Source organism: Hoplias malabaricus, chromosome 3, assembly GCF_029633855.1.
Source record: "Hoplias malabaricus isolate fHopMal1 chromosome 3, fHopMal1.hap1, whole genome shotgun sequence".
NCBI lineage: Eukaryota > Metazoa > Chordata > Actinopteri > Characiformes > Erythrinidae > Hoplias > Hoplias malabaricus.
This window is the reverse complement of record NC_089802.1, coordinates 48,495,063-48,508,770: the sequence shown is the minus strand read 5'-3', so window position 1 is coordinate 48,508,770 and position 13,708 is coordinate 48,495,063. Positions and strand designations below refer to the sequence as shown.

Here is a 13,708-nt window from a genome sequence, read left to right as displayed (position 1 = left end):
CACGGGAGTCTTCATGGGGATATCACATGCACACACCTTCACACTGCCCTACAATGTCATATGGGTAATTGAGAACACAAAGACTTTGGAGGACAAAGACATTTTAAAACAGACAATTTAACTCATTCATATCCAACAAGAAATCCTGCCTCAGAACTTTTCTAATTACAAGAATCCCGATATAATTTACAAACAATGTCTTGCAGTTAATTTTCACTCAATTTTGAATTATATCGACCTCTGTGACCAAGCAAATAATTGAATGCTATTGTCATTTGTCATAAGACAGTTAATAATAATAGATTATGTGTGCTTACTACATTTAAAAGACAATGTTATTTTAACACTAAAACTACCCATAGAGAGGGTTCAAGGACACTCATGGGCAGGTTAACTTTGTGGTGTCCTGATGCATCCATGACAGCTGTGTCATCATAGCAGAGATTAAAGTTGCTTAACATGTCATTTATTCAGGTTCTCTACTGTTTGTTTCCAAGTTGCTTTAAGTCTGAGACATTATAGCTAATTTACAAGAACAAGAACATGAAATTACTTTATTTGCCAGCAGTAATGGTCAGCACGCTAAAGGTGACTATTTTGTGCAAACAGAGTCAGTATAATAAAGAGTTAAAACCCTAGCAGCCTGGCCTAAAAGAGCCTAGTGCCTGACTGAGTTACTTTGCTTAAATCCACATTCAAGGTGAGAGTATCTGACCAGTGGCAAAGACATCCTGTGATTACTGAGAGGAGGGGTAAAATTAATTAAAGTTGTGCTGTACAACAGGAAGCTAAATCAAATCATTTACTTATGTTGTGACTACTTGATGGAAAAACAGGATTTTTTTTTGTTGCTACATTTAGTCCCTTTTTCCTTTGCATTATGAAGGCAATGTTTTTGATTCTATTTAAACTTGAGCTTTTGACTATAGTTTTAATTTCTATTTTTTTATGTATTCTGAACTACATTATGCTGCTCCACACTTTCACATATTAGAAACATACATGTAAAGCATGATGTAAATAGGAGAGCATAGTTGTATGTTATGGATTTTAGAATGGTAATTTATTCTGAAGCCTCGAGGAAATACATTGTGTTCTTTTGTAGGCAAGGTCACATTAAATGTTGCACAAAACATAAACAATGTCATATTTTTTTTATCTATTCTGTAAGCAAGGGGCATTCCCCCCATGTCAAAATTACCCTCAATGACATACAGTACAAAGATGTATACTTTGGACCCATATTAATTACAGCCTTCCAATTACTGAAATAACAGTAAGCTTATGTGACAAATGCCTTTCAGCTGATGGTAGTCCAGCTGCCTGATCATGTTTTATTAGCTGCCTAAGGCTCTACTTTAGACCAAGTGAACTGATTTTCTTCATTCATACAACAAATAAGTGACCACCTTAAATAACACTCAGCTAGCATACTATAGTTGCTTCAGTAATCAGTATGGTGTGAAAGAACAAACTGCCCCATGTTAAGGTTATAAAGGTTAGTATCTGTCACTTTCTGCATCTTGTAGATGTAATCAGTCTTTCTCCAGCCTTAATGGGAGAGTAAAGTGTTCCAGCCACAGAACTAGACAGACTGGCCACTCTAAACTCTGCAAGACTAGAACAAAATGGCTGGTCATTAATTGTTGATAGGTGCGTCTCTTCGTCCCTAGGCTGACCTCGTGGTGCACCTGGCCAGTTAAGTATATGAGAAGTAGGAGTGTGGTGGTAGCGTATTAAAGTGATTACGTGTGCTTGCGTGTGTGTGTTTTTTCTTTTCTCCACTTTCCTAATTGGTCCTAACAGGGGCTATCAGTTCAGTGTCGGGTTTTAGAGATAAAGCTTAGCAGGCCTAGCCAAGGCTAAGGGGCCACTACAGGGCCATTTCATCTCCTAAATCCACATCCACTCCTTTCTGCATGGTGTTTTTGCAGTAGGGAAGTCCTTTCAACAAAAAGATACATGTCAGCCTTTTCTAATTTTTGATAGCACTGCTTGCTTGTCCACTCCTAGCAGGGGAGATTTAGAGAGATTTAGTTTCCTGTGTGAGCATATACTGAAATGTTTATTTAAAAAAAACATTTAGCATCAAACTATGTCATTTCAGGCTGCGAAAAAAATCCACATAAATGGCAATGAGTGAGAATAGATAAAAGACATTTTAAACTACAGAATTGTTCAGTCTAATCTCCATCTGCAGCTTCTGAAACAGACAAACAGATTTAACTACCATAATTTCTTGTACTTGTTGACCCAAAACCTTTTTATATTAAAAGTCTATGTGCAGCTGGTAAAGAAAGTTTCAATATTTCTTTTATATAACCTGAAATAAAACTTTTTTCATATCTTTTATAATATAAGTCAGTGTGCAGCTACTGAAGCAAGAGGGAATAATCACTTGATATGATTTGGGACTACAGGCTACTGTGCTGCATAAATTACAGCATTCACCTACTGTCTTCCATGCCAATGCCTGTCTGCCCACCAATCACATTAGTAATTTTTTTTTCTAACAGCATTCTCTTACAGATCATATAAATACTATGGGGTAGCATTGCTGTCTCAGTGGTCAATATTTCATTACCTGCGCTGCACTTTCACCTCCAGACAGAGGTGTTCCTCATGAGTGAATGTCAAGTAGACTTTAATGGCAAACCCTGAAAACAACATTTGCAAGCTTCTGAAAGACACTGCTCTCATGCCATAGAGCTAAATATATTACACTGGAAAAGTTTAATTGAACTTAATTTTGTTCAATTGTGTTTGCTTGTTAATGTGTACATTGTTTCCCAGATGAACAAGAAACAGATCGCACTGTGGGCTGTCCTTTGTTTTGTCTACTTTTTGAATCAACTGAAATTGATGTAAATCTGCTCTTTGATGTGGGACATGTACATATTTGAATCAAATTAAAATGACTTTTTGAAGTTAAGTGTTAAGAAATACATGGTTGCTTTAAGGCTGTGCACCTTATACTTGCTTTTGACATTGTGTGAATACAATTCTGTATTACATTTTATGATGATTGAACTGCTAGAAAATGTCCAAAATGAATGCAAGTATAAATACAGTTCATAAAAGATAGAGACATTTGGTGGTGTATAACATTTCAATATTTTATTTTAACTTTTATATATATATATATATATATATATATATATATATATATATTTTTTTTTTTATTTGATTTGATTCTCTTATGAAAATACTTATTTCACAATCTTATATCCGGTGCGGTGTACTCAAGGCCATTTTGAGTGGACGTTTATTAACTGAAGGTTGGTTTCTTAATTTTGCACAGTACTTTTCCATTTATGCCTTTGCTATGAGCAATGAAAACCCTCCTTAAGGTTTAATTTTGCAAAACTGGGAGTCATGTGGACTGTCATAAATGTAATGTAATGCAAACCCAGATGGAAATATTCTTTTTCAGCAAAATCATACAGTCTCAGTCAATGGCTGAAGGCTATACATAGAATAAAGGAAGGACTGCACCCCAATCAAAACAGGGTTCATGAAGAAATAAAGCTGCAGCGTCAGCTGCTGGGTGAGTTCGGATGTGAGTTTTCTATTTCACTCACACTAGGAAAATTCAAGACAGCTAGGAAGAAGGCCAGCAAGAGCATTTAGCTGAACTCAATAGGAATGCCAATCAAAAGGGTAACAGTTTTCATGGGTCAGATGGTTCTCCTAGACTGACGTACACATACTGGATTTTTTTGCATTTAGGTTGATTTATGTACTCTGTCAACAGAGTAGCATTCAAAACTTACTGACCTTTACCACCAGTGCTCCTCACTGACAGTGAGCCCTCTGGGATTAATTCTCACACACTCATAGGCATACAGAGATGCTCAAAGTGTAATAAAAGATTAATGCTCCCTCATTGTGCCTCAAAGCTCTGTTTTGTCCCTGCCACCGATAAAATCCACACACCCTGCCAAAGTCCGGCTCACCAGTTTCTCTATCATCAAGCAGAGAGAGTTTATTTACAAGCTATATACACTCTTAAACATTTTTAACACAATGTTTTTTGGAGTTATTACATAAGAACCACTTTTAGCTCCTTATTGGAAATACTTTTTCCAGACCTGTATGACAAACCTAAAACTATACCCTACCAACCAATATTCATTCCTTGCCAAATTCATCATTGTTTAAAGAAGCTCCAACAATGGCAAAAAGCTAAAGTATATATATATAAAACAAGAAACTTAAACTGAATAACGCTGCAACCAGTTTTTACCTGTGCCTGATACATGTTACATCAATCAACACAGGAGGTTTTGGATCACATTACATTGTCTGTATTTTGGAGATGGGCTGTATGTTCGGGGAAGATAAATTATGAAGTTATCAGAAAACCTTTGGTGATTGCCATCACCAAACGTGGCTCTCCTGTCGAGTCCTCCCATCACCCCAAGGCCCCTTCATGTTTTTCATAATCCCTCCTCATGATTTAGCTTGGAGCCTGGTCTGTTTGGAAGCCTTTGTTTTTAAGAGTGCACAACATGCCTTAACCTTTGCTCACACCTCCTATTGTTTACATGAATATTTTATTGAAGACCAAATGGATCCTAAAAAGAGGAGAATAGAACGTAACAATCTTTTTTGCTGATAGATGCTGAATGTCTTAAGAGGTTCTATTTCTACAGGGGATTCAATACTTAAATCATAATTTTTAGACAATATATTGATCCTGTTCCGTGTTCTGTTGGGCAGCCTATTTTCCCTCAAACTGTGTTAATTTTTCACTGAATTGACAACACGTTTGGGTGGCACGGTGGCGCAGCATGTAGTGTCGCTGTCACACAGCTCCAGGGACCTGGAGTCGTGGGTTAGAGTCCCACTCTGGGTGACTCTGAGGAGTTTGGCGTGTTCTCCCTGTGTCCATGTGGGTTTCCTCCGGGTGCTCCGGATTCCTCCCATGGTTGGCAGGTGGATTGACTACTCAAATAAAGTGTCTGTAGGTGTGAATGTGTGTCGCCTTGTAAAGGACTGGCGCCCCCTCCAGAGTGTGTTCCTGCCTTGTGCTCAGTGATTCTGGCCAGGCTCCAGACCCACTGCAACCCTGAACTGGATAAACTGTTAGAGACAATGAATTTATTTATTTAAAAATTTATTTAAAAAGGAGATTAAGCTATATAAGCCATCTCTGCCAGCGAGCAGTTCTGTCCAACATTATTAATTTCTATCTTAAATCATATGTTTATAGTTTAATTACCGTCATACGTTAACAGTTTCAGGCAGCCCGGCCTTGACAGATATTTACATTATATATTATATATAATATATATATATAAACTGAAAAAAAATAAACAGATATAGATCAGGTACAGATACAGAAATACCTTGAAAATTGTTTACCCTGCAAAAATAACAAACAAACCATACAAAGGGTGTTCTAAACAGGATAAATGTTTAATAAAAGGCACTCTGAATATCATGAATAATAGTGCTTATATAATCAACTTTAAACAGTCATTGCATACATTCATGAGGTGCTAAATGCTATTGTGACTTCAAGGCCCTATCCTATAATAACATTGTGTTATTTCTCTCATTCGACTGGAATTTAGGAATTCAAAGATAACTTTTCAAGACTCACAAAATACAGAATGATTATTTATGAATTGTAACAATTGTGACATGAAAGGCATGCAACGTAAAACTGTCATTGACAATGGGAGATACACTGAGAAACCCTCCCTTCTCTAATCAGAATGGACATATTACAGATTTTGCTATGGTAATGCTGAATAAACTCATGCATTTTATTTTCATTTTGAATGTACTTGATCATAGGTTTAATACATTTAGTCTTGCAGTTTTAGAAGTTATGCATTATATTTTTTCCAGCTGGTATAAAAAATTTTATTTTTTGTGGAAAAAACAAATTCTAGCTTCCCTTGAAAGTGCTGCGTTGTATTGCTTTAAACATTTCTGCATATACATTTCTACATACCATTTAAAAGATATTATTTACAAAATGTGCAAGTCTGAGACATTATATGCAAATAATCAAAAAGTACAATACTCCCAAAAAATCCAACTGCAGAAGTTATTTAAAGGGTATCGTATGCACACTGTATGCATAACAAGATCTTCCACTGAGGAACCTGACCACAAATAATAACAAATAATAACATAATAAAGATGAGCCAAACTGCCACCATGCTTGGAACACAGGACAATCGTGTCAGTGACAACTGGGTCTGTAACTGTTTCTGTGGTCCATAATGTATATTTCAGAGCAAATACATCATGAAGGGGCCTTAAGCAAATGCTTAGATTATATAAAATGCAGGTTTTTAAAATTTTATTTAAAACGTACATTTGAAACTGCCTTTTGTTTTACTAATTTTCTTTTTTTTATGATATGATATCCCATGCTCAGCACTACCATGCTGTTCAACATAATAATGACTACTCATATTATAAAGTACAATGATGCAAGGCAGTTAATAGAAACTAACTTTTCCATGTAAAAGCTGAAACTTTTATAGGAGTATCTACAAATTGGAACTATGTGCATATCACTATCATAAATCACATGATGCAAGCTGTGAACTCTTCAGCCATATCGTTTGTGTGCACACTCAGAGACAGTAAACTATTTACTAATACCTTTGTATCTTATTGCTAGAGAGCTACCTGCAACATCAAATTCTATGTTTGGTAAATGACATATGTTTGAGTCATAAGAGCTTGTTCATACAGTAAGATTCATACTGATAACTCAGTTCAGCAGGAATCGCATAGAGGCTGTGATATACCGTCCAGCTCTCCATTGCTGCTTTAATCATTTGACATGCACAATTAACACTATATGATGGAAATGATCTCTTCATTGTAAAGTAAATTGTGCAACATTCCAGGCTACAGGCTGCCCATATTTTAAGCAAATGTTGACATAAATAAAAACACCTGTGTAAATATGGGACATCCTGCAGATGCTGCTGTGATATAGTGGGTCATGTAAATATAGCACAGTAGCATTGGATACAGTATTAAATAACAAGCCTGATTACTGTTGATGACAACTATCAGGGCAGACGATTGAGAGGAGACATTAAGTGACATTGAAAGATGGATGATAGCTTGATGCAAGCGTTCCTTCTCACAGGCAGCAATGTCAAAGGTGATGTCAGCATGAAAGTCTAAAGGAATGATATGTTCAGCAAAGTGCAGTGGTGGGAGGAGGCTCAGAGTGCAGAATCATGACTCCCTTAACATCCAGCAGAGGGGCTCTGCAAAAAAAGCACCTAATTTCTGATAAATTAAATGCTTCAGGCAATTGCAGCCCAGTCCCTTATAAATTGTTGGGTAAGTAACTTCTGACTGCTTTTTTTGGTTCGGGACTTTTCCTGTATATCTGCATAGAAAGCATTAAAGGGAAATTCTACGTTAACAGTCTTTGACCCCTTATATGGCAGATCTACCCAATAGGTTTTCTGAGGTGCAGCATGGTTTCTGAGGTGTTTCCAGCAGCCTCTGGCTAGATCTGCACATTTTCTGAGGTTTCTTAGTGTAACAGCACTTTTCACAAAGGTACTGTTATTATATGCATAGCATTAAATACATAAATGTAAATCTAAATTATCCATTTCTCAATCCAATACTAATTCTTCTAAGTGCATTGTTGCTCAGTCTTTTTATTGCTAGTCATGCTAAATCCAGCACTGCTATACTTCTCAAGCAATGCCATTTTTTTCAGTCTGCCAATTTCCATTGCTCTTGTCCAGAGAGTAGGTACTGTCATATTTCTCATCAGAGTTTTTCTGGTTCGCAGCAGCCTCAGCAGCTGCCTCCATGACTTGCTTCTCTGCCTGCTCTGTTTCACGATGGTAGAAATAATTGAAGTTGGAAACAATGACAGGAACAGGCAGAGCAATGGTCAGCACACCAGCGATGGCACAGAGGATGCCCACCATCTTACCCCCTAAGGTGACTGGGCACATGTCACCATAACCAACTGTTGTCATGGTAACCACAGCCCACCAGAAACCCTCTGGAATGCTTACAAATTGTGTTTCAGGTTCGTCAACCTCGGCGAAGTAAATGGCACTGGAGAAAAGGATGACTCCGATGAAAAGGAAGAAGATGAGCAAGCCAAGCTCCCTCATGCTGGCCTTCAGGGTCTGCCCCAGGATCTGGAGTCCCTTGGAGTGACGAGACAGCTTGAAGATTCTGAAGACCCTCACCAATCTGATGACACGTAATGTAGCAAAAGACATGTTCTGATTAGCTGTTGGATCAACTCCATGAGTGGCCATCAGCTCAGTGATCACAGTGATGAAGTAGGGCATGATGGAGACAATATCAATCATGTTCATGATATTGCTGAAAAACTCACTTTTGCTGGGGCACACGACGAAGCGTACTCCCACTTCGAAACAGAACCAGATTATACAGATAGTCTCTACTACAAAGAAGGGGTCTGTGAAGGCAGATACCCGGGTTTTGGGCGGAGGGCTTGGAGACAATAGTGTGCCGTTAGCATCTCGGGTCAAGTTAACAATTTCATGAGTGAATTCACGATCATCACGGAATTCTGGGAGAGTCTCAAGGCAGAAAATACAGATGGAAATAGTGATGACCAGAACAGACACTAATGCCACAGATCTGGCAGCACTAGAGCTCTCTGGATACTCAAACAGAAGCCAAAACTGACGATGAATCTCACTTGTCGGTAACTGAGGCTCTGGGTCTTTGATGAAACCTTCATCCTCCCTGAACTGTTCCATTACCTCGTGGCCCAGTCGGTAGAACACAATCTCATCTGCGAAAACATCCAACGGCACATTTGCTGGTCTGCGGATCTTGCCCCCAGACTGATAGAAGTATAGGATACCATCAAAACTGGGACGATTGCGGTCAAAGAAGTACTCATTCTTCATCGGGTCGAAATAGTCAATTCGCCTCTTAGGGTCCCCGAGCAGGGTGTCAGGGAACTGGTTAAGGGTTTTGAGTGTCGTCTCATACATCATTCCTGAGACATTGATGACTACCCTCTGGTCACCCTCCTCAAGTTTCTGCTTTTCCCCAAACAAGTCCTCACAACAGTCTTTAGCCACCTTGCCTAGGAGCGTCTCACTGGGACTACCTTCACTGTTAATAAGTACCTTCCAGTTTGAGACAAGACTGTTGCAGCTTGAAGTTCCTTTCTTTGTTAGTGCCATGGGAGAGGTGGGTGTGTTGTCAAGACGTCTCTGCCTCTGCGGTGAATATGATGGCGAATTCATGCCAGGTGTCATCTGGTTCGCTTCCGGTGCCTCTGATGTGGGTGAGGTAGGATATCCAGAATCACTAGGGTCGCCCAGGTTGATTCCGATGTCATCCAGGTTCTCAAAGTTGACCAGAGGAACCTCCATGGCCTCCTTCCCCTCCACGGGGTACAAGTGAGTTGCCTAACCCAGGATGGATGACCAAGGGATGGCCACGAGCACAGATCAGCCTGATGACTGTACAGTGCAGATCGCAGCAGGCTCGGGGAGGGATCCAGGCTTGTTCTGACTTGTTCTGCAGCAGGGAGATGGATCCCAAGACACTGTCACCTGATCTGGAGACAAAGACAAAGAGAACAGAACAGTTGTGTCACTGCCCAGCTGGTACAGGTGGACTTCCTTGGTCGGTTCACCTGGAATATTTGATGTCGATCCACATTCCTTTATATTACCATGTACGTCTAGGAAAATACAAAAAAATACTCACTTCTTAAGGCTAAAGACTTCCTTTTAGCAGTTGTGGGTTAATAGGGGTTATTCAGTTATTTTATTCTTGTCACACTCTTCTGTTTTCTTTCACCTTGAAAACGAATTGAATGTACCTCAGCAGTCATTAATAATGCATTAAAAATAAACAGCATGTGCATTCCTTTCCGCTGTGTCCAATGGCCAGCAATGCCTGCAAGCTGATAATGCATCTGTACATTTTTAGCTCAATTAAATGATCACATGCATGCCCCATTGCTGTACCCCACTCCCACACACACATGCTTTACAGCTCAGTACAATACAAAAGCCTGACACAGCTGTTGCCACTGGCTTAGCATATGTGATTAATAAGAGTTATCATTCAACAGAAGGAGCCTCTGAGAGCTACATGCTTTAGCACAAATCCACATCTGTACAGGAATATGTACCACTTATATCCACAAAAATCCACACATTCTCTTCATATTGTCTTTCAGAACAAATACATTTCATCATGCATGCTACCAGCAGTGCCGCACACTTTCTTCCTCACAAAAACGTCTGGTCACCTCTCTAACACTCCCCATTTAGGAGACAACCTCCAGTCAAAGTCAAAGGTGAGAGTACAAGCCAAAGGTCCAGTCCAGGTCACTTATCAACAGCCATCTATTTTCCAGAGAGTTTAGTGGAGACAGGTAACCATAGCCTAAACAGAGGATTTAAACAGCTAGCCCGCTTAGCACTTGACACCACAAAAGTAGCAGCAGCTAAAGAGAAAAGCCACTGGCTCCATGACAACTTGTGCAGAGACACTGTGCATCAACGCACCTGACACCTCTCACCTTCGCTCTATGTGATATTCCACTGACCCTATTAGTATACAGCAAGGCCTGTCTTTCCACAGTAGTAGTGAGATCAGTGAGTCACACTGACACTGTAGTTGCCATGTGTTTTTTAAGTGTTGGCAAAATGTATCTTAGTTTGTCTGTCGTTAGCAAAAAAATCCATGTTCATTCACAGTTGGCATAAAATTTCACAATGTACTGGGCTTGCTATTTTTGGGTAAACAAAACACACTGGGGGAAAAAAGCATTCATTATTTTCCCTGGGCTATGGGAAATCAAATTAAGGACTATTAATGTTACCATCTGTTTAAATCGCTACATACACAAGGTACTTATGTACCTGTATTTGTAATAGAAACAATGAGTTAGCAATTATTTTGCAATAGTCTTTCTAGTCAGTTCTTTGTTAAAAACAATTTTGTATACTAACAAAGACAAGGTTTATTTTATGTGAGAAAGTGTTCCTTCTGTCAACAAAGATAATTTATCTGTTTCTGCATGCTCTGTGTTGTTCAGTCTAGCCAGGGAACATGACCCAGTTGTGCATAGTTTCTGGGTGCTAACTGAGTGATGCTATACTTTGTGAAGCGTGTGATGCAAACTTTGCAAGTTTACAAACAAACATTAATTAAATATCTGAGTTCCCATTTTACTTCAAGTTAATACAACAAAAGCCAAACCATATGACTTAATGTTACTAAGTAAAAGTAAAAATATGATACAATTTGTATTTTTAAGACATCAGGCATTTGCATGAGAACAGCTGACCCTAAGCAAAGCCCTTAAATAAATGAGTTATCTAAAGATAGTTCTAGAAGTAGTATAAACAGACCGTACTAAATCTAAACTCAAGTACAAGTAGTGTTACTTGAGTAAAATAATGTCTCAAGGCAAGCAGGAACAGCTGAAAGAAAAATAAGGTCAGTAGAAAATGTATAGAAATGCAGTGTAACGTCTTAATACATCCAACACCTCTTGGCACAAAGACTAAACATTCTTGGGATCTATTTTTTCTTTTTGATGCACTCTTGGTCTAAAATAAAATGCTGAAGGGCCCAGAGGCAGTGGTGTGATCAATCACAAAGCAGTACAGACACTACACACTGTAAAATATAAAAAAATCACAAAAACACAGGCATTAGCTAAATGCTAATGCCTTAAATGTAAGAAATTGAAATGCATCTACTAAATATACCTGAGTAGAATTAAATGTGTCATGATTAAAAATATTAAGGAAAGAACAAATATACTAAACTGTTCAGTTACAAATACAAATACATTAAAAAGTAGTTACACTGTAAAATGACATTCTTACTCTGTAAGAATGTAACACAGTGAGTGTCTTATACAACTGTAAAGTAGTTTCCAGAATGTAAGATGCATGTCTGTTAACAGCTGAATTGTTTGTTTTCTATCTAGTTATTCATCTAGGTTTTTTTCTTTTTTTCACAGTTTGGAGGAATCTTCAGTACTAACTTTCTTGATTATGTAAGTCTAGCCTGAACCCTACAATCAGTATTCTACACAAAATTTATATATGTAGAGTGTGGTTTATAAGCATTAATGATCATGCTCACATGTAGAGTTCATCGGGTGTAACATAAAGGGAGGAAGAAGGTGACGTAATATCTGTCCTCATCCTACTGTGCTTGGTCTGGGAAAATGCTGAAGACGTTAAAAGTGTGTGGAGAGATGATATCTATACAGCTTTGCAAAGTGTGCGCGCGCGTGTGTGTGAGTGTGCATGTGTGTATATGGATATAAGGGAACATCAATCATACAAGCTTGGGAAAGTTTCCCTGGATACAGCACAAGGATGAAGCCATTGTTTTTATACTGGTCACATCTGGTATTATTTGCTGACTACACACTCACTGCTGTAGCGTAGAGGACAGTAAGTACTTTGCATGCTGTTAGATCATTTGTCAAAAATCCTTTCCCATAACCAAGATTCATATAACGTTATGAAATGCGCAAATGCTCAGTTTCTTATTTAAAAAAAAAAAATAAATAAATCAAGGAACATGGAAGTTAGTCAAGCATGAAAGGTTATTTTGATTTATTGCCTGCCATTGTTTCTTATTGTTCTGAAATAAATGTTTTCATTTCCAATTGATAATACAATAGTTTAAGATATATTTATTTATCTTAGATTTTATTTAATTATTGAGTCTGTAAACAGCAAATACACCAGTGTTAAGTCAACATTGAGATAAGTGAACACTGAGATTGTTAAAAAAGTGTTAAATATTAACACTAATAATGGTAATTTAACACTAATGGTGTTAAATTAACACTGATGAACTTGCCATGTACTTGGAAATAGTTGTACTGAGACCTTATGAGCCAATTAAGACAATTCTTCCACCGAGACAAAATAAGACTGACATTAGATGAAAATTACCATTCAGTACAAAAAGCTTCCTTGTATTTATCAATTAATAATAAATCTCAGTAAGCTGGCCTCTTATCAGATTTAATGAGAACCACAAACATATATTTATAACTCCAACAGACAAGCAGTAGTTTCTGAAAATATGATGAAAACAAGCTAATTTATCACCTACAAAAATTACTCAACCCTTTAAACTTCATTGACTGCCACACCCTGAGGCTTATTGTTCTGAAACAATGTGGAAATCAATGTTTTTACTTAGTTATAAGTTCTCTGATTCTCTGAATGCTAACAGAATTTTCAAATCTTTAAACTATTTTCTGGTCAAAGTTGATCTACTGCCTCATGCATTATTGAAACTTATCATTCTATTACAGACTATCAAAAAAAAATTATATGAAAACGAAGTGCAGCATATTTTCTGAAATTCAGATGTTACTTATTTACTGATATTAAATTTTGAGTGATGAATGGAAGCTGGGACCTGTAAGCAAACCTATAAATGTTTTTAACAAAACCTACATCAACCAGAAAAAAAAAAGCTACGGTCACTTCAACTTTTGCTTTTAATGATTTAATCCTCAGAAAAGTGTAGAAACATACACTTTTCTATATAGCTCCGCTTATATAGCTCCGCTATATGCAAGCAGACACCCTCATTCACAGCCACTCAGCCAAAGAGAAGTCTGGGAGATACTCACCAGGGCGTCCCTTGTTCTTCTGTATGAGCTGGTAGCTCCAGGTGGCCTGGGTCCCTCTCTCTATGTCTCTCT

The 13,708-nt window shown here is 38.0% G+C and overlaps 1 protein-coding gene across 1 annotated transcript; it reads right to left on the bottom strand.

The window, feature by feature from the left end:
- Positions 1-7,694: 7,694 nt before the first annotated feature.
- LOC136691477 (potassium voltage-gated channel subfamily A member 10) lies at positions 7,695-9,374 on the bottom strand. The gene has a single exon (XM_066664035.1). The coding sequence runs from the start codon at positions 9,372-9,374 to the stop codon at positions 7,695-7,697; it is 1,680 nt and encodes a 559-aa protein (XP_066520132.1).
- Positions 9,375-13,708: the final 4,334 nt, after the last annotated feature.

Bases quoted from the DNA above. Each gene is read 5' to 3' on its own strand.
- LOC136691477 (XM_066664035.1), bottom strand. From the start codon at position 9,374: ATGGAGGTTCCTCTGGTCAACTTTGAGAACCTGGATGACATCGGAATC.